The sequence below is a fragment of the Momordica charantia genome (assembly GCF_013281855.1).
Source record: "Momordica charantia cultivar OHB3-1 chromosome 10 unlocalized genomic scaffold, Mcharantia_2.0 BLBB01000010.1, whole genome shotgun sequence".
NCBI classification, from domain to species: Eukaryota; Viridiplantae; Streptophyta; class Magnoliopsida; order Cucurbitales; family Cucurbitaceae; genus Momordica; species Momordica charantia.
The window spans coordinates 6,517,116-6,538,616 of NW_028275158.1; the positions used below are offsets into that span (position 1 = coordinate 6,517,116).

The 21,501-nt window shown below is 34.5% G+C and overlaps 3 protein-coding genes across 4 annotated transcripts; 1 reads left to right on the forward strand and 2 right to left on the reverse strand.

The window, feature by feature from the left end:
• The first annotated feature begins 1,240 nt into the window (after nt 1-1,240).
• LOC111008249 (trihelix transcription factor GT-3a) lies at nt 1,241-5,304 on the forward strand. The gene is made up of 2 exons (XM_022280882.2): nt 1,241-1,684; nt 4,488-5,304. The coding sequence occupies exons 1-2, from the start codon at nt 1,427-1,429 to the stop codon at nt 5,079-5,081; spliced, it is 852 nt and encodes a 283-aa protein (XP_022136574.1). The 5' UTR covers nt 1,241-1,426; the 3' UTR covers nt 5,082-5,304.
• Nucleotides 5,305-6,075: 771 nt separating this feature from the next.
• LOC111008155 (uncharacterized) lies at nt 6,076-7,690 on the reverse strand. The gene is made up of 2 exons (XM_088118005.1): nt 7,493-7,690; nt 6,076-6,383 (listed from the first exon to the last, which is right to left on the reverse strand). The coding sequence occupies exons 1-2, from the start codon at nt 7,613-7,615 to the stop codon at nt 6,300-6,302; spliced, it is 207 nt and encodes a 68-aa protein (XP_087974131.1). The 5' UTR covers nt 7,616-7,690; the 3' UTR covers nt 6,076-6,299.
• A 1,797-nt stretch (nt 7,691-9,487) lies between these two features.
• Nucleotides 9,488-20,190, reverse strand: LOC111008223 (LRR receptor-like serine/threonine-protein kinase FEI 1). 2 transcript variants are annotated; one of them, XR_015788280.1, is made up of 15 exons: nt 20,031-20,190; nt 18,801-18,997; nt 17,371-17,506; nt 16,504-16,575; nt 16,337-16,408; nt 15,663-15,734; nt 15,040-15,111; nt 14,852-14,923; nt 14,572-14,669; nt 14,176-14,340; nt 13,706-14,038; nt 13,235-13,480; nt 12,647-12,780; nt 10,568-10,892; nt 9,488-9,773 (listed from the first exon to the last, which is right to left on the reverse strand). XR_015788280.1 is itself a non-coding variant. In XM_088118678.1 (14 exons), exons 2-14 carry the CDS (start codon nt 18,895-18,897, stop codon nt 10,674-10,676), a joined length of 1,788 nt encoding a protein of 595 aa, XP_087974804.1. In that variant the 5' UTR covers nt 18,898-18,997; nt 20,031-20,190; the 3' UTR covers nt 10,137-10,673. The 2 variants fall into 2 exon arrangements, 1 of the variants encoding a protein (XP_087974804.1); XM_088118678.1 differs by lacking the exon at nt 9,488-9,773 and having other exon boundaries at nt 10,137-10,892.
• Between the last annotated feature and the right edge of the window lie 1,311 nt (nt 20,191-21,501).

Below are 21,501 nucleotides of genomic sequence, written 5' to 3' on the forward strand. Positions count from 1 at the left end.
AAAAATAAAGAACTATTTAGATAAAAAGCTTAAAGTTGAGAGAACTATTATATGTTTAAAGATCTATTAGACACAAAATTAAAAATTTAAAGATGCATTGATACATTTTAAAATATAAGGACCTATTAAATACAAATCTGAAGTTGAAAGAAAAAAACTTGTAATTAAATATTTTATATTATAGTATAAGTGAAAAATATATTAGATTCACTTATAATTATGGTATTTCTTCCAAAAGTTTAAGGATCTATTTTTCCGTTGGTCATTTTTAAAATTTTAATAGCTCAGTTTTTTTTTTCTATTTTTTCATTTCTCTCTCGTTGATGGTGATCAATTTTCAGTGAGACGGATAGAAAATAGGAAAAGAAAAAAAAATTGATGAATTAACTCATGTCCCAAGTCCATCTTGAACTTGAGTATGACACTCTTGAACCCAAACGGTTTCAATCTCTTGCTCTTAAAAAAACTTAGTTGTTGCATGTGGGAGTGTTTGAGCTAGCCAGAGAGGTACTTCTTTTAAATTCCTTTGAGTAATCATCTATTATTCTTCTATGAATAATTTTAAAACATGTTCCGAATTAATTTTAATGTCTGTTGAAAAAAAACTTGATTCTTTAACCACGAATAAATTCTGACGTGACATGTTTATTAGATTAACAAACAATAATTTAGTATCATATATATCAATTATGGGACAATAAATTAAGTTACATAAAGAGTAGGTTAACTAAATAAAATAAGCGTAGACAAATCAAAATATTAATATTATGTTTTTTATTCATCCAATTAGATGTTTTGATCTAATTAACCTATCAATTAGATTCAAGTTATAATGTTAACAAAAATAATATACCAGAAACAAAATCAAAAATCGTAAAAAATAACAAAAACTTTAGAGATGACAAAAGTACCTGTGGAACATGTAAATTATAAAACAGTCAGTATAACCACTATACTAAAGTGGTAGATTAATACAATCATGTATATGTCGTCTCTTCAAAGGACGACATAAGTAAAATAAACAATAGATGAAAATTTATGAAATAATTGCTCAGTGAATAGTAAACTACCTGAATCAAAGTCAAATTGTGATGACGAAAATAATATTTAAATTAAAATTTTTTAATTATAATAAAATCTTTGGCATCGGGAATTCAGTAAATTAGATATTTGAAAATATAGCTATTAAAAAAAAAGGCGTTTTAGCAAGAAATAAAAAAAGTCATAGGGGTGGACCAAGTAAATTAAAGAGTGCCAAAATTTTCAACGATTCCTTTCCTTCTTAAAGAAGTAAGCCGGAAAAGGTCCGAGAACCGGAAGGGGCCGTTCCTGAACTACAAATTTCCACCATTGAATTTCTTCTCCGAGGCCGGCGATGTCACCGTCATCCACCGTTCTCCGGTGAAGTAGAAGCCGAAACTCTGCGATGTTGTCAAGCATGAGCTCGAGCGCGATGGCGGCTACGGCTCAGCAACACCAGTGGAGCGAGGAGGAGACGAGGGAGTTCATCCGGATTCGCGCCGACCTGGAGAGGGACCTGACGGCGGTCTCCACTGGAGAAGGTCCGGCGACGAAGAAGAAGACATTGTGGGAGATGGCGAGTGCGAGGATGAGAGAGAGAGGGTTTTGGAGGACCGCCGATCAGTGCAAATGCAAGTGGAAGAACCTCCTCAGCCGCTACAAGGTTGGTCCTATTTTGATTCGGTATCATTGATTTGAAATTTTTCGAATCTGTAATTTGAGTTTGTTTTCCGTTATGTTTCGAATCTGTAATCTCCGTTATACTTGCTTTGATCTTTCGATTACTAAGGCTTTCGATGGAGGGAGGTCCAAATTTGTCTATTTCCACTTTCAGGTTCCTAAAGTTAAATCTGCGAAAGCCAGTAATTGAAATGTAGATATCGATGGAGTCTCGAAAAATACGGGCAAGAAAATGACAGGATAATGTATTGTCTTTATTTAAGGATTAAGTTATAAATTTAGCTCTAAAATTTTGATCTTGGGTTTATTTAGTCCTAAACTTTGAGAACTTTCAACTAAACTTGCACATTATGTGACATTTTCTCTTTTACTAAGCTTTCGTTGAGAAACATGAAAGAATATATAAGGAGTGAATAAAAAACTAAGCCATACAAAAGGAGCTGAAGCCCCCAATTAAGCGGAAACGGACATCTCAGAATAACCCCTTAGTGGTAGTTATAAAAGAGTCAAGATACAGATGCCTATAAAGAAGTATTAAACCTGACAACTTCTCAAACCTCTCCTCATGACCTTTCTCTACCTCTAAAAATTTTTGTCATTCCTCTCGAGTCAAATACCCCACAACATCGCAAAAAGCTCCTCTTCCCTTCTCATAGAAAGGAGGATTCGGAAGAAGCTCCTCCATCATGGAACTGCAATCCTTATTTCGCGCCCAATAGATCCCGACGACCCAAGGCTCCCATTCCAAAGAGCTTGAGCAAACTTGCAGCTCCAAGGATATGGTCAAGATCCTCCCACGCTTGTTTGAGACCATACAATTATCAAACAAACTTGGACTAATTTGAGATCGCATTTGATAAATGACATAAAAAGGAGCAATTAAACAAAATAGAGTGACACAATCTATATAAGGATTCGACATATATTACACGTGTCATTTTATTTTATCTATCTATCCACCATTTTTATGCCACCTATCTACCCTGTCATCATTTAGTTCACATTACAAGGATAATACAACATCGCATGGATGTACCGTCCTTGAAACTTTTTAAAGTTTAGGGACCAAATAGATACACCCATCAAATTCATCAAATTCAAGGACTAAATTTATGATTTAAACTATGGTTTCTTCATAAATTGAACTTCAAAAGAAACTAACTTTGAGAGTTGCCTCCCTATTTACCTTACTTCCGAATGGAACAAAAGAACTATCTGTTGACTTCTTGGAAAGAGACATCACTGTACTTCATTTTTTTGGCATATGCTTTGTCAAATTCCAGTGTTATTCTCCTCCATCTTTTTGCTTGGTTTATTTCCCCAGGAACCTAACTGATAAGAAAACTGTCAGCTGTTCCTCCTCTAGAATATAGAATGTCAACCCGTTTCTTAGCTTTCTCTTGTAAACCTTTCTTGCACAATCTTTTGGTTACCAATGAATGGTTGCACTTTTAATCATAACGAATGGATTCTGAAGATTCCTCTTTATGCATTTACATGATGTCTTATGTATAGTTAGAAACAGTTATGTCTGAGATGGATCATCTCCTTATTCATTCTTCTTGTTCGTCTTTGATTTGTGTGAAATCTGTAACTTTTATTTGGATAAGTAACAATTTGTCCCTACAACTAAACATGCAAGTGGAGAAAAGTAAACAAGAAACATCCGCTTGCTCTTTGAAAAGCCAAAGGAGATTCCAAAAGGTTTTTTTTTTTTTTTTGGTGCTAAGTTGAAGTTTGAGCTCTGCTCCCCTATACCCAGGGCACTCGCGCCTGTCTCAAGGTCTGGACCCGAGAGACATCAAGCATTTTTGGTATTAAGTTTACTGAAAGGTTCGAACTTGAGATCGCTAAGCCAATATGACTAATTGACCCCAAAACCTTGTCAACTGGATTGCGATAGAAGATTGCAATAGGTTCTTTAGTTGGCATTTAAAAGGAATGGAACTATCAGAAAGAGACTATCAAAAGAGTTTCATCTACATTATCTTAGCTCCTTACCTCAATGAAGGAAAAGCCAAGAGAGATTTCATAAGGCCCTCTGGTTGACATTTAGGCAATTTTTGTTCTCATGCGTCGTTCTGGACAGAGACCCAAGCGCAAACTATAGCCAAAGACTTACATTATCTTAGCTCCCCAATGAATGTGTGGCCAGCAAGAAGTTGAAGGAGATAACCTGAGGGTTCCATGGCCTACGCAACTAAAAATAAAAAACTTTGAATTACTTATCCTTATCCACCAAAATTAGGAAGAAAATTGACAAGTAAAGCAGTGATGTTCTTATCTTTTCCCATATTTCTGATAAAGATTGAGTCATTCATTGGAGAATTTTGGTGGGGGGAGTTGGAATAATGTATCTCGAATCTGTGTCCAATAGTTATTAAGAGACATAGATTTTGAATTTTCATCTAGGAGTTATAAGGGCAATCACATTATAGCAGGTATATTCAACAATTTTTCCATTCGTCGAGGGTAAAAGTTTCTTTTATAAGTCTTGTTGCAAGTGTTAAAAAGAGGAAACGTCTAGTAGCTTCCTATATATATATATATATATAGTATTTCTCTTTCATTAATATTTACATTCATGTTAAGATTCATTTCATGTAATTCAGACTGCGTTCATCATTTAATTCCAGTCGTAAATGAGACTGGAATTAGCTAGACTTGTCAAACCCAACTTTGGCTCGAAAGGTTAATAAGTCATGGTCATCCCTAGAAGTTGAGGCAATTATTGACAGTACCTGTATTGTTTTTCATATGTTTCAAATGTTGCAACGTTTGTACAGGGGAAAGAGACATCCCATAAAGACTTTGGCTGGCAATGTCCATTTTTTGAGGAAATCCATGCAGTATTTGCTGAAAGGGGGAAAGCTATGCAGCGATTGCTCCTTGAACCTGAAGCCGGTTCTATGATGACGAAGAAAAGAGCGAGGGAGAGAAGTTTAGACGAAGGATATTCTGACCTCAAAGAACACAATGAAGACGAAAGTGAGGAGGAGATGGCCACTCAAAGCCACTCACAGAAGAAAAAGGCTATAAGAACTCTTCCAGCAAAGTCTTCAAGAGCAACTGATTCTAAAAGTTCTAGTAGCTCCACTAGTAATGAAATTCTTGAGATGCTGAAGGGCTACTTTCAGTGGCAGCAGAGGATGGAGCTGGAATGGAGGGAAATACTCGAGATACATTACAACAAACGACGATTGTTCGAGCAGGAATGGCGTGATTCGATGGAGAAGCTCGAGAGGGAGAGGTTAATGGCCGAGCAAGCTTGGAGGGAAAGAGAAGAAGAGAGAAGGAAAAGGCAAGATATCCGAGCTGAAGGAATGGATGCCCTCTTAAAAACCCTTTTAAACAAGCTTGAACGTGGAAATAATCTATGAGATAATGAAACAGTTGAAGCAGTTGGAGCAATACTATTTTTTAAAGAATAGTACATATTAAAAAAAAAAAAAAAAAATTCAGGTTTCTTTTTCTTTGGGTTGGCAGCAAGAGTACATTTGCAATTTTTTACGAATGTCTTCAGTCTGCCAATTGTGTATGCTCACCGAGTTGCTCATTTTTTCTACCAGAAATTTACAGTGCCTTTTGTCCATGTTTATGGAATCAAGCCATTGGAAGAAAAATTTAATTGTTATGGGCATTTTCTAGTTTACAACTTTATTATCTTCATGAAGGGAGCTTGCCATTTCTACTTCTGCTCTCTTTTTTCTTGCCAATTAATTTTTTTAGGTTAAAAAATGCATTTGTTGTCTGAATTTTTATTGAAGTAATAATGTAGTTCATGAACTTGCTTTATAACAATTTAGTCACTGCCACCCACTTTTAACAATTTAACTTGTAACAGTAATTTAACTTGTAACTGTAAAAAATTTAATCAAAATGAATTGATTTTTAACCTACAAAGATTTGACTACATTGTTACAGCAATGAAAGTACAAGGATTAAATTATTATAAACAAAAATTCAAGGATTAAATTGCTATTCACGATTAAAAGTGTTTTTTAACCTTTTTTGCCACAAATCTCTAGGAGGCTTCGCCACCTCAAGGTCGGTTTCGAAAGACAGTTCTCTACTACTACCAGCTCTTTTTGCAATGCAACTTCTCTATTTACACACAAGTTGCACGTATTTACTAAATTGGTTAAATTATAACATTTTTATGATGCTGCAAAGGCACACCAAGCATTGTTAGTTCCTGTTTTCAAGCTACAATTCCATGACTCAATACTCATTATGAATGACTAAGGGGTGAAAGGGCAATTGAACTTTTAATGGGTGATGCAAAGATAGTTCTGTAATGGTTTATCTTCTCTAACCTTTTATGGAGAAAAAAGAAGAAGCCATTTCTTGGGATTCCATATTTCCAAATGCACATAGAAAACTATAATGAGAATCTGGAATAAATATTAGAGTCTAGTTTATTTTACAAGTGACAGAATGACTCATCATTTTTACCCTTACAAGGAGAGGACTAGTACATTTTAAGAACAAGAAAGATGAAGACAATAAGAGCAACTTTCATTGATCTGAACAAGTAGAGAACTTCGAAATGCCTTCCTTCAATATACCGACGCACTTACTTCGACGTGCAAGAAGATTCAGCCAGATTCTGCTGGAGGCTTTTCCTTTGGATGTTTGGAGGCATAGTGATCACCCAATTGGTTATGATTTGCTAGTTGTACCTGAGGTAAGAAATAGATGATCTCAATGCATGGTCGAGGGGGGAAATATGAAAAATAATTTCGAGTACTGAAAGCAAGGAAAAATCGTTCAGATCATCACAATGCACAATGCATAAAACTAGGAAACAATGAAACGTCAAAATAGAGGAAACGGATCTTTACTTTCCATCCATTCTTCCACTCTATTCTATGTCTAATTCAATATTTAGTCTCTTTGACTGTATGGTTTCGACCCGCACGCCAGTATATTCCATTTCTTCCCAAGAAAAATATCAATTCACAAAGTCCTACAAGAAAAATGAGAAACATGGATTCTAGTATGTATTGTGTATGAAGAGCATGATACGGAGAAGAATGAAAAATTGGGTATTCCATTACTTCTCAGGAAAAAGATCAGTTCACAAAAGCCTACAATTCCATTTCTTCCAAGAAAAAGATCAATCCACTTGCTAAACATTTAATTTGTAGAGAAATGATTAGCATCCAAGAAAATCCATCTCAAAGTAAAGATTTGAACTGAACAGACAAATTAGGAATCCAAAGATGGAAAAGAAAAGAGAAATCAATCTCGACTTGTGGATTTGGATGTAGAATATCAAGTTCTTTTATCCCAATAATCATAAGCTTAAGCACATTTCAACTAATCTCGCACAATAAACACAACCTTATACTATATTTAGTATGCTAAGCCACCATGATTTAAGCTCGAAACAAATTATTATTCTAAATTTTACGGTTTGAGCACTTTCCACTAAGAAACCCACGATGATTAGTAAAATAACAACTTCCACCACCAGTCCTACACCAAATCCTTTAACAAATGATCCACCAAAATGCTTTGGTTTTTTTATTTAGAGACCCCAAATTGATCAAACTCTAACAATTTCTTATCAATTGAGACCAATACAACAGCAATATACAGTCCATCATAACCTAGAACAGAAAACAAGCAGGAAAAAGGAGAATTTCTTCGCCGGATATGAAATTTCTCAGTTTGATCGGCAACATAAGATTAAGAAGTTATGATCGAGATTGGAAGAAACGAAAGAACACTCAAATCCAATCGAATCATATGATAGCAAAAAAAGATTAAAGAAACAAACAAGAACCTTGCAAATAGGGCAGATGACTTTAAGGGCAACCGCTCTGGCCTCGAGTTGTGAGCCTTTGGGCTTCTGATTCTTCTCCGCATTTCGTTTTTGAGCTTCGATCTTCTGTTTTCCTCGGGTCATCTTCTTCGTCCAAGATTTCGAGAAGGAGAAGCAGACGATCCGATTTGGGAAATTCTGATCACAAAAAATGGCCAATTTTATTTTATCAGAAATAAATATTGAATTGAAAACCAGGTTGACCAGAAACGAAAAGACAAAACTATCCCTTCATGTTCTTTCTTCTTCAGTGAGATTTTCAGTAACATAATTCTTGTTTTCGTCAATTTACTTTTCTATAAACAAAGATGATATATGGTGAAAATGTTGAAATATCAAAAAAGTTGTATATGTAAAAAATGTATGTATAGAAAAAGCGAAATTTAGAGATGGGATTTTATTTAAAAATTCATTAAAAATAAGCTCTGTTTTTTTTTTTTGGCACAACCAATGGTGTGAATTTGAACTTTCGATCGGAGTACATTTTTTAACCATTAAGATATGAGTTGAATAGATCGCGCAATAAAGTTTTGACATCGTATTCATCGGATTCCAATAAAAAATGAAGGTTTTTTTTTTTTTGGTAAAATTAATGTTTTGAGAGATTTATTTAATAATTAATCTTATGCATGGGTTCGTCCAAGCTTTTGATTGGATGCGATAGCAAAAGCAAGTAGTGTTAACACAACGCTAAAACTCCATGTGGGAACATAAACGTACATCGGAATCAATTAATAATGGTCATAAGAAAAATGGCATTAACAATTTAACAAGCCCTTGCAACTTGCCTCGACACTAGGATTGAAGACGTACGCCTTTGATAGAAAGCTCCAACATTGATGAATCCTTGTGTGAGTTATTAAAGGCTCTGTGTGCGAATTTGACTGGTGTGAATGAATTGGAATGAAAATTAATTTGAATTAGAATGTTATTCGTTTGATGCTGTTTACCATAAAATTTCTAGAATAAGAATTAAGAATTATTGGATGTTGTTTATTAAAACTGTAATCAGAATCAAATATATATACCTCTTTCTTATTTCTAACTAATTATAAATATATTATTGTGCTAATTTTTTTAATTGAAATATTAATAAATATTAATTTATTTTAATAATAATAATTATTGATAGTAATTTTTATAACAATTAGTTTAATATTAATAAATAATGAATAATTAAAATAAAATTCAATCAATTAAAATATTTTTTTATTTTAACACTCATCATTTAATATAAAATATTATTAAATTTTATTATTCTAATATTTAATAATAATGAATTATATTCAGAAAGTTTATTGATATTAATTAATAATATCAAAGTAAAATTTGGAAATTAAAAATTTTAATATAAATTTATAATATTTTATAATAAAATCATATCAACTAATAAAAGTGATATAAATTTTTATTAGAAGAAAAATTATTAATAGTGTAAATGAAAAATAAATAATTAATTAAAAATGTTATTGGTCTCATTGACACAACAAAGATAAATGGTAAAAGTAATAAAATAACTGCAATAAATGCGTGAGATTCACAAAATAAAGAATGAGAATGAGATTAACGAGGGTATTGAAGAGAAATGAGATTGTCAGATTACAAAGTTTGAGGTGAATCTCACAATTTAATTCAATTCCAACGATTTCAATTTGGTAAAGGAAATGAAAAAATTGAATGAAGGTAACAAAACCATCACTTGACTATTACTTGGATTCCTACTCTCACCTCAAAATTCTCCAAAAAAAAAAAAAAGAGAAAAAAAAAGCTTTAATTAGAACTAAAAGATATAAAAATGTAATTTATCAAATCGTTTTTATTCAGAAATAAATTAGTTCTTGATGTGGAGGACTGGCATTTTGTCCCTATTTTGCCCCACATGACTGACATGACAAATGGGTTTTATTTATAATGTGATAACAGTTTTGAAAGAGAAGACTGAATAAATTTTGCCTATGTTGCCCGAGTGAACATAATTCTTTAAAAAATAATTGTTAATACAATAATTATGTATGCTTGTAATAAATAAGTGAGCTCTTGGCACATAACTTAATGAATAAAATACCTATTACATTTTATAAGTCGAAGATTCGATCCTCACTCTTGTATTTGTTGAACTCGAGAAAAAAAAATGAAATATTGTAATTGGGTTCACATCAAGAAGCAAACCTTAGGTGAAGCTTTGGGCTCTTCGATCGGAATCGAAGTGTTACAAACTGGCAATTGCTTGAGACAAGTGACTCTGGATATATCAAAAAGGCCCTATTTAATTAGTATCATTCAAAATGACAATGGATATCATCAAAAGTGGCACCCAATAATGCTTCCTTTTACTACTTCATACAAGCTTGTAGCAAAACACAATGATAAAATTCATTTTGATCCTCACAATGTTAATATTACACTCTTCTAAAGAATTAGGTCTGCCATTTACACCTACAACCATCCAGATGCTTAGAATTCAATTTACCAAGAAAAATAGAAACTTTAATCTTTGAAGAATGCTGTGTAGTGTACATAATTTCGACCTAAAAATAAATAAATGAATAAATAAAACCAGAAATCATCGGCATTGTGGGCTTTATAGAGAGAGAGAGAGAGAGGATTGGCAACAGAAACAAAAGCTAGACTACAAGACTTGTTCTTGTACAGAAACAGTCACAATATAATGTGTGGATCCATTAAATAAAATCACACTTTACAAAGAAACAAAAAGGAAAGTGATGGACAAGAGCAAATTGATTTGTACAGTTGCTCATATTCAATCAATACCGAGAAAATAAGGATAGAAGGAAGGAAGGAATTACAATTGAGGCAAAAGTGGAAATTACAAGTGGAAATTTCTCTCACTTGGGAGTACGCAAGAATCATGCACAGTAAAACTTCAGTAAATAGTAAAAGGAACCATGGGGATACCATTAAGAATTTGATGAAACTACTCATAAGAGAGTCACAGATGGATGCCAATGGGAGAGAGCAGCTTCCAATTATCTAAAGAATTGCAGGCAGAATACAAGTGAAATCGAGAGAGCTGACCTCATAGGGATTCTTTCTCCATGCCCGGAAGTTGGTATTATTTCTCTGAGAAAATAGCAGTATGAAACAAACTCCACCATGCTTTGTGCTTCTCAAAAAATTGCTGTTAATCAGAATTGGAATCATCAAAGTCACTTGGGCATGGCGTCATAACCTCGGATTCAAAGAACTGGACTACTCGATGCATGGTTGGCCGGTCATCTGGACTAGAAGAAACACACTGAATAGCAAGCCTGAGCAATGCGTCAAGAGTTTCTGTCTGCACTCCTTCACATTGTGAATCAACTATTTCTCGTTGCCTATTCTCTGTGATGAGAAAATTTAGCTGCAATAAAAGAGAGATGGATCAGTGAAGATGTGAGTTTCTACCCGAACCGCCTCTGTGAAAGAAACCTTGTATTGTTACTTTGTTCAGACTCTTTTTTGTTTGGTTCTTTTCTTTTTTCTCTCACCCCTTCGGGAGTTTGTATCTTGAACCTTTTTTCCTTTTCATATATCAATGAAAAGTTGTTTCTTGTTAATAAAAAGAACCCCTTCTACCACATGGAACAATAAATTTTGTTGGCTCTGCTTTCTTTCTTACACTAGGCTCGTCACTCGTGAACCCTCAAGCCTCTGAGCATGTTCTCTCTGGTCGTTTGATTACTCATTCTAAAAAAAATAAATAATCGCTAACGAGGTCAAAGTTTTCTCTAAGTTGTTTACTAGGAGGAGGATTAACATCATGACTTCATTCAAAGGTGTTCTGCGTTCTGGTCCTTAGTATGTGTTCTGTTGAGAGGGCATTGAAAGATTAAGATTACAGAGGTGTTAATTTAAGAAAAATTAGGATAGATTTCTAGAGACTTTAGGCCTTCAATTTTCTCCAAGCAAAGGTTGTCAGGGATATGATGGAGGATGTGCCCGTCCACCCTCTCTTTTGTAACATAGGACTACTTATTTGGCAGACAGATTTCATCATATATGGTTAGGGACGATTGTTCACCTCAATGGCTCTCTTTGGGTGTCATCTACAATTTCCTTTTTAACCTTTTCTTTTAAATATTATTCTTGCCTTAGGCTCCTTAGTTCTTAGTTTTTTTAATGCCTCGGGCTTTTGTACTTCCATTTATCCTAATGAAGTCCGGTTTTCCATTTAAAAAGGAAAAAATTTGAGGCTTCACAATTAACCTAATGATGCAGAAAAAATAATCAACTAAAAAGGTAAAATGGTAAATAGAGGAATTTTTCATTTAATTCTTAGTTCGTTTTAAAAAAAAAATCTTAATTCAGGAGTTCTGTTTTTAAAATTTGTGTGTCTCTAGAGTCTTATATTTTTTATTTTAATTAGATATCCTAATTTTTCATTTGTCACGACCCAAGTCTCTGTTCGTTATCTTTCCTAGATAAGTAGGCATGCATTTAAATACAACTGCTGTACATTTTTCCAGCAATCATAACCAAGATACCGCTACTTTAATTGGTCTTCCCGTGGATATTTTATACGTTTAGGCTTGTTGATTCAAGTCTAAAACCCTAGTTACATTAGATTCCACAATTTTCTCCTTCGGTATTATCTCAACTTTCCTACACTTTTCCTTGCAAACAGTAGGCCGGAATCTGATTTCAAATGCTGATAGCTCTGAAACCCTTTTAGAAGCCCCTCTCTCATATTGGAACCCCAAAACTGATCCCGTGAAAATTCCGAACCTCTTTCTGATATCATACAATAAGATGAAAATACGGCAATATTTCTAGTAGGGAGGGAATTGCAATAAGATAAAAGAGCTATTCACTCAAGGACAAGGCTTCCACATAGTAAGAACAATTTGAAATACAGAATTCAAGCGAGGATGGATAAGGCTATGAACTTCACAAGTTCAATCAAGGACAGATTTGAGGTTTGCTAAGTCAGCATAGCCTACAATATCAGTCAGAAAAATTAATATGCAAGAGATACTCAAAGTATGAATTTTCGTCTTAGTGCCACTTGATTTCATGCCACATGCTGAGGAAAAGTTAGTTATTACTGGATTATGAAAGTTATTTCAGAAAGGAAATAGAGTTTAAGAGTAGATCACTATGGAGGAAAGTGCATACCCAGCCAACAATGTTCAGGCCTTTCTCAATAAATGATGCATCTGTAGGTCTTTTTCCGCTCAGTACTTCAAGTACCAGCACTCCGAAACTATATACATCGGTCTTTTCAGTTGCTCTACCACTTTGCATATATTCTGTCATATCAGATTTACAGTACTGAGAGATTTTTTTTTTTTTTTTTTCTGATAAGAAACATCATAGTACTAAGAGATTGCAATATTAAGAATAATGACAGTCTGGGCTAAACAAAAAGAAAAGCACAAAACAGAAAGGAGCCCACAAAACTTACAACATACGGCTTCACTTGTTAAGAAAAGAAAAATAAAGGATAATTATAAATATGTTCTACTGTAAGTTCTGAAGGAGACCATTAATATTAGTGCAAATTCATCCAAGCAACAAATTGGTGATCAGGAATCACTGATCGTGCCATCGTAGATATGGAAGAAAACCATTATATTACAGAACTCTAAACATGATTTGAAGGTCAAAAGATTGATTAGAGATGCAGCAGCAATTGGTAATCATCAGTTCATCATAAAAGAAAATTACTTCCTACACTCCCAAGAAATTCTAAAGACTGCTTACCGGGGGCCAAATAACCAAATGTTCCGGCAACAATGGTTGTAATGTGAGATTTATCATCATCCAGAAGCTTGGCAAGTCCAAAGTCAGAAACTCGAGCATCCAGATTGCCATCAAGTAAAATGTTGCTTGACTTTATATCTCGATGTATGATTCTGGGTGAACAATCATGATGCAGATAGGCAAGCCCTTTTGCTGCTCCCAATATAATATTCAAGCGTGTATCCCAATCTAATTGCTCAGATCTTTCTGTAAGGTGTTATATGCATGAGTTATATTTAAATGACATACAGCGGACTAAGACAACAGTTTTAATGTAAGTAGACTAGGATACCCAACATGCAATATTTAAACTGAAGTGCAAAAATCTACTTAATTTCAAGAATATATCATGTAAATTAAATGACAAATGCACAGTTAGCGTAATGTGCCTCTTCTAAAGAAAATATGATGACGTGAGGAAGAGAATCTCACCATGAAGGGCCTCATCAAGGCTACCCCCAGATAGGTAATCATAAATCAACAGTTTTGATGTGGGAGAGTTGCAATATCCTCGCAAATTAACAAGGTACCGATGCTTTAAACTTCCAAGAATTTCAAGTTCCCTCTCAAAACAATGATCAAACCCCTCATTTATCTTTACAATATTTTTCAAAGCAAAAACATTGCCATCATCCATTGCAAGCCTGTAAACTGTTCCAAAACCCCCAGAACCAATTATGTGTTCCTCATTCAAGGTTTCCAACTTCTTCATGATGTCTTTTGAAGAGTATGGTAAGTCTCCATGAAACATCACAATGGATGCACCTGTAGAAGTCAGTCGATGGTCATAGAGATGCTAAAACCTTGAAACTATGAATTAAGTATCTACATAAACAACAAGATACAAGAAGACTGCAAATAGATAACTCAGATAAAAACCATGACATTGTAAAGAACAGCACCTCCACCGACATCCTTTGCAAGACCTTTCTTGTCATTTTTGCCAAATCTTTTATAAAGAAAGCAACCCCAGAAACACATAAGAGCAACAAGTAGTAGTGCCCCCACTGTAGCTGATGCACTGATGAGCAGCCGGCCAGAGTACTTCCTCCTTATTTGATTTTGGCCTGTAGAAAAAGGAAAAGGGGATGACTATGAACTTAACAACATCAGCTATTAACAAAATCATCTAGTGAATTTATGGAGCTCTCATATGTAACATATTTAAGAAGAGAAAATTACAGGCAGAATATCCACTAAAGAATAAAAAAGAAAAGATGCATCATATGGAAATTAAATGATTCACAATCATGTTTACAACCCAAATGACCAACTATCATAATGATATCAATTATCACCTGAGCTCGGGGACTCGGAATTTGTTCCAGATCCTGTGTTATTTTCTTTGCAAGTGACACTGACTTGTTTCCCGCACAAGCCCCGATTTCCAACAAAGCTGCAAATCAGTGTACTTTCTAATAAAATTGCTATTGCATGTGCAAGTTAAGTCGTTATTGTTAAGAGAATTAAAACAGGAACAGGCAATGCAACAATGCTCGAACAAGCCAAGAAGTGCGCACGTAAAAGTTTTCTCATAATTAATGCCTAGAACACAGGTTTTGAATATGAGATACTTACGAAGTCTCTGAAAACTTGGAAAGAACACCATCAGAAGGTACTGGTCCAATTAAAAAATTTGATGACACATTGCTGTACAAGAATACATGTCACACATAAGGTTGTGTCACTAAATGGAAAATTAAATATTTTTGGAAGTACATATTAATCAAACGCTATAACAAACATTAAAATGTAAGGCTACTTACAGAATAGCGAGCTTATCCAAATTCCCAAGGGACGTTGGGATATTTCCACTAAGTGAGTTGCTAGAAACGTCTCTACAATATCAGGAAAAAAATATACAGTCATTTTATCAAGCAGAAGGCCAGATTCTCATTGCTTCAATGTCTTAGTTTTTCCGGGTGAAACAATTCTCAATTTCATTTTTAATTTAACGATACAGTTGTTGTAAAGTTGCACAAAGTTCTTGGATAACTTTATTTCTAACGAGTTTTAAACTAGCAATTTCTTTGACATATGATAATTGTACATATTCTTGAAAAGTCTAGCCAGTACACCAGGCCATATTATTGGAGTTCGTCTAATAATTTTAACATGTCCATAATCCGTATGTGTTGATGGCAAATTCTGTATAGAGAACAGTTTTCTTAATCAAACATCATATTGTATAGCAGAAGGTAACCTTAACTATAGTCTTGCACAATAATGATCAAACCAATTGAAATTAGGGTCATCAAAACACCCAAACATCAATTCTTAGTTTTGGAGAATTTCTATTAGTACTTCCGGATTAGGAAATTGCAACGTCCATGCTCCTTAAACTAAACAAAACTTGAAATGTCATAGAAACATGAGATAAGAAACTTACAATATTTCCAACTCAGAGAGGTTTCCCAGTTCAATGGGAATCACTCCGCTTAGGTAGTTTCTTTGCAAGAACCTGTGGCCGACAGATGAACAATTACCTAAAATATTCTGAGAACATGGCAACATTGACCAAAAAAACGGGCAGATGGGAAAAAGTGAAAACTGCAATCGAGTGATAGTATGAGTTGAAGCTGAATAACTGACTCTAGTCTTGGCTGTTCAAGTCCTTATTAAGATAGGATTCTTTGAAGTCCATCCTTGTCTACTTTGTATATTGTCTTCTGAATTTTATTTGATAGTTTCATGGTTTTTTTACCCTTACCTCTTGGGTTTTCGCCCTCTTTAAATAAATTATCCATCATAAAGTCTAAACTTCTGATCACGGAAAAGAAGCATTAATGGAAGAAAAAGGCTCCAAATCTGGAACCCACCAACATAAGTGGTGTCATTAAAGAAATAAAACAAAATGGTATATACATTTTTCATATTTATTTTTTTGAAAAGGGTATAACATGTACTCAAAATGTTACAACATTTAAACGTGAAAGGGGCAACTTGTAGTTTCATTTTCACATTTAAGTGGATGTTCCAGGTGGGAAAAAAGATAATAATAACTTTACATCCGGTGAACGACATTTAAATTCAAAGGAGGAAAATAAAGAAACAGGCACATACATTCCCTGCAACTGTGAGCAATTTCCCAGTTCTGATGGTATTGTTCCATATAAATTGTTGTCAGAAAGAGCTCTGAAATAATCCTACAGATTATTAGCCATTCATATGCAAGCTTTTGGAAATATAAATATATATATATATATTTAAGAAATCCTCATAAAACGTACAGGGTCTTCAATTGGTCTAGCTTCCCAAGTTCAGGTGCAATGAACCCACTCAGTTTGTGACTTGCAAGTTTCCTGGATATTGAACAAAAAGATGAGAACAATGATGACAAATGCACAGATGTTTCCTTCTAAGGCAACACAAATGCCAAAGATATGATATTAAAATAAATTTTAATAATCAGAGTTCAAAATTTTGCCATTTGTTTCGTACGAAAAGTATATTTCTCATGGAAGCAAGAGTAATTGACAATGAGTTCAAAACTTAAACTAAGTTTTCCGGCCAGGCCAAGCTCTTTTATAGCATCAAGAGCCAAAATTTAAATCATGATAGTGTCGCCTAACTGGAAAAAGAAATTCAACAATGTAATAAAATCATGATTCTTCAAGCTTAATATACAAAATAATTTGTGCACATTAAACAAATTCACAAACAGTTAAGTTGCACGATTTTAGCCTCTGTAACCCTGCAACTCTCTGTTTTTTGCCAAGAAACTGGAAAAATATTACTACAAACAGGAAAACATAAAAAATGTGAAAGAAGGGGCGAGGGGGCAGAGGCATTTTCCCAAGCTGAACCAGGGCTTATAAAATTCCCTCCAGTTATGATTAACCATGAAAGTTGGAAGATAAAAAATTCCCTACTTCGGTACTAGCTTGAGGTTATATAATACTCTGTAAAGTATCAAAGAAGTTTAAAAGACAAAAAAGACTAAATTCCCTATGATAATCTTCAAAAAGCCTCCTGTTTCTTTTCAACCACAAAGCATCGTATCAAACTTTAGACCTTCATAGAGAAGTTTTTTCAAAAATGGTTTTACTCCTACTTCAACCCATCTATATAGACAAAGATGCCATTTTGCAACTCACAGTGATATTACTCTCTTTGTTTTTGAATCGCACACCACTCCCGTCCAGTTACATGGGTTTGGATCCTCTGGTCTCCACTGAAAGATGACCCCATCAGAACTGGCAACTGCCATCTTAAAGCTTAGAAGTGCCTCACCTATAGATCAAATATAAGATTACGTGAGACCAATATGAAGTATAAAATAGGAAGAGAATTAAATAAAATGAAGTATGCATTGTTTTTACTCATAGGGTGAGAGGGAAATGTAAGATCATATTCATAGCACAAGTGTTCATATTTTATCTACATTTAAATTTTTTGAGTAAAATGTAAATTCAACGATACCTGATAATTCCAAATTTTTTTGATGATGTCAAACAAACCAAGTAACAAAGAAGTGAAAAAAAGTAAGAAATCGGTACACCGCCAACAGAAAACAAATACCATATACATATAGAGGGGGGGCATAGTTAATCCTACAACTTATGTACAGAAGTTGAATTAATAAGATTGTTGGGTGGGTGACAAACCCCTGCATCTTTTATTTCCTTGCTTATACCACCTTTTTAATATGAGGTTGCATACAGTGGCCTTTGTTGTTGTGTGGAGTCATGGCCCATGGGGGAATTCTCCTTCTATTTTTTGGGTCTCTTTTGGTTTTCACGGATAGGGAACCGCTGGAGGTTGCTGTTTTGTTTTGCTTTTATTATTAGGAGACGTTCGCTTCTTTCAGGGAGGAAGGACCTTCATGTCTGGTCCCCTAGCCCGTCATTGGGTTTCTCTTGTACTTGTTTTTTCACTGTGTTGAGCGTTCCCTCGCTTCCCCTAATGCTTCGCTGTTTGCCTCACTCTTGAAGGTAAAAATTTTGAAAAATATCAAGTTCTTTACCTAACAGGTTTCGCATAGCAGAAATTTAATACCTTGGACCGTATTCAGAGATGTTCTTCCTTCTTGTTGGGTCCTTATTGGTGTGTTGCTTGCAAAAGTGCTTCCGAAGACCTTGACCATATTCTGTGAGTTGCTAGTTCGTCCAATTTATTTGGTGTCGGTTCTTGGAGGCTCTTGAGGTTTCCTTAGCTCGTAAGGAGTGTAGGGCGATGATGAAGGAGGTGTTGTTGTTTCATCCTTTTAACTCGGTTGTGGTAGGCTTGTTTTTGGCTATTTTATGGCATATTTGATTGGAGAGGAACAATAGAATTCTTAAGGGGGTTGAGAGGTCTTGGGAGGAGATTTGGGAGATTGTTAGAGTGGGTATCAATTTCAAAGGCTTTTTGTAATTAATTATAAGTGAGATGTTATTCTTTTGGATTGCTTCTTCCAGGCTGGTCCATTTTTGTCGGGCTTGTTTTTTTTGTATGTCCCTTGTATATTCTTTCAGTTTATCTCAATGAATACTCGGTTTCTTAAAAAAACAATAAATACCCAAACTTGTACAAATGAAAAAATTACCATCAGTGGTGAGGCCAATGCTTTTGTTCATTGCCATACAAAGAAGTAGAACGCGAAGGACCAACAAGCCAGAGAATTTGACCAGACTGATGCCCATGGTGGCTCTGGTCAAGGGTCCAATGGCTACTATAAATCATCTGACAGAACAAGCGTTGTAATGGTTTCCTCGGACATATGGCACTTTGGTTGGAGATGAACTGTTCCAAACATAGAAATATATAGACCAATACATATTAAATTTATTATTCAAAAAGAAAACAAGAGATATAAAGAGAGGATGAAGAAGAAGGAAATGATGTCCTGAACGACGTACGTAGCAATTTACAATCATGGAAAAGCTACCCTCATATAAGTAATGATGATATAAATATCAGTGGCTGAAAGAAATATTCTTACTCTTACTCTAGTTAGATCAACTAAACAATAACAGAAAGCTACATTAGTAACTAGAGGAAAATATTTCTACTTCGTACTTCCACATATTCATGTATGTCAATTCACACTGTGGCTCATTAGCAAATAATGGCTAAATTGAGAGTTCACGACCAAATTTCAAATTGACGTACTCACAAAAAATGATTTTCCATTAATTTGATGGAGAGGACTCCGGAAACAATGAAATTGTTGGAATTCGTAAACGGAAATAGAAAAAATCAAGTGGCCCATCCCATAAACATTACTATTGGATCCCAAAATCACTGTTTCTCAAAATCTTACTCATGGAAACCGTTAGAATGGATCGTAATAGAATAGTTGCTACATGTATAGCATAGTTAGAAGCTGCAGCATATTACAGGAAGCGTCGTTAATCAGACAAGTATATCAATACTTCATCACAAACTAGGTAAACTCTCAAAGCCATTTACACGACCCTTCCCCAGCCTCGCAAGTCGTAAACATCATAGAATTCAGTAGATGCGGTAGAGCGACCAGAATTACAACTACTCTCCACTCGCAACAGCTCAAACCATAACAAGCATAACAAAAACCAAAACCAAAGGCGCCAAATAACACAAAATCTCATACTTCCAGAACACTCCAGCAGTCCAATCACAATCCAATCACATCGCAGCAGTCAATTGAGTAAAAAAAACAAAATCGCAGACAATCTCAAAGTCCAGAACTACAAACAAGTCACAGATTACGCGAAAATTAAGCGTTTAACAGCGGCGGAAAAGAAAGGAATGCAGAGGGGGAGAGAGAAGTGATGAAAGTGAAACATGCACGCACCTGAAGTAGGATGTTAGATCCAATTGAGAGAAATGCAGCTGAGTAACAGAGATTGTAGAAGGAGAGAGGAATCTTGAAGGAGAGCTTGGCGATATGGCTGAGTTTGCAGCTTGCTTGCAGAGAGAGAGAGTGAGGGCGAGCGAGCATGTGGAATATTCGACAGGGAGGCGAAGGAGTGGCACGTGCGAAGGGGATGCTTCCAAGCGTGTGACCGACTGCCCCATTTCACTTCACTGTTCACATTCGCTGCTCTGTTCTCCAAACAAAACTGACCCAGTGCCTCCTCCGAGTTATCTCATCCTGATGTGATCCTATCCGTTCCTTCCGTACGCTGACGTGGCATTCTCAATTTTCTCTTCTTTTTTTTCTTTATTATTTATGGATGGATGGTGAATATATTTAAACCCTATTGTAAATTTTGCTTTAATTGAGCTCACCCAAAAAAAAAAACAGAAACTAAAATATTACAAGGTTATTTTGTAAAATTGAAAGGTTGTTTCCAGGTATATAATAGGTTTCCAAACTTTTAATTTTTTGGTCCATGTTTAAAAATATGACATAGGTTTTAAAATTTAAAATTTTATATTTAGTATTAGGTCACTGTTAGATGTGCGACCAAAGTCTCGTCGATGGATCTTTGATCGAGGTGACGATTGTTGGAAATACGATTAAAGTCTCACATTGACTAGTAAAGAAGAAGATTTTGGTATATAAATTAGAGGCACACCATCCCCATGACAATGAAACCTTTTGAGTGAAACTAAAACCAAAATCATGAGGCTTATCTGACAATATCATACTCTAGTGTGGAGATATAAAATTATAGATTTAAGATATTATATATTTTTGTTAAAGTTTCCTCTATTCGTCACAAATTTTAAAATTTACTAATTAGATTTGTAATTTAACTTTCATCTGTGTAGCAATATGAGCCCCGCTCAATTAGTGGATGCATTATTTGACTTAAAATCTTCTTAAAAGTTCAAATATTCTCTTTTTGGGAAAACTTTTCAACTTTTAATTTCATTCAATTAATGAGTTTAGTACTTTTGAAAATTTAAAACAATATATCACATGAAGTTCAATAAAATTATATTTAAACTCGAGTCATAAAATTCTGGGATGAAATACTTAAAATATGATCAAAATATTAAGTTGTCGCTCGAACATTGCTCAATTGATTAGGTAATATACACCGACCAAAAGGTTGTGGGTTTAAATTCTCACCTATTGGTTAGAGACAAGTGTCCATTATCTCTAAGCTAAACACCAAAAAAAACAATCCTATTTAAATCAATATCATGCAATTAGTGGTTTAAAATTGTTCCATAGTCACTTTTCAAGGAATTCAAAATCTCTCAAATAGTGACTAAACCCAGGCATCAACATGGCTAAAAACAACCCACAAATACAACATAAATATCAACGACAAAAAAAATACTTATTAGATACAAATTATCTTAAAAATATG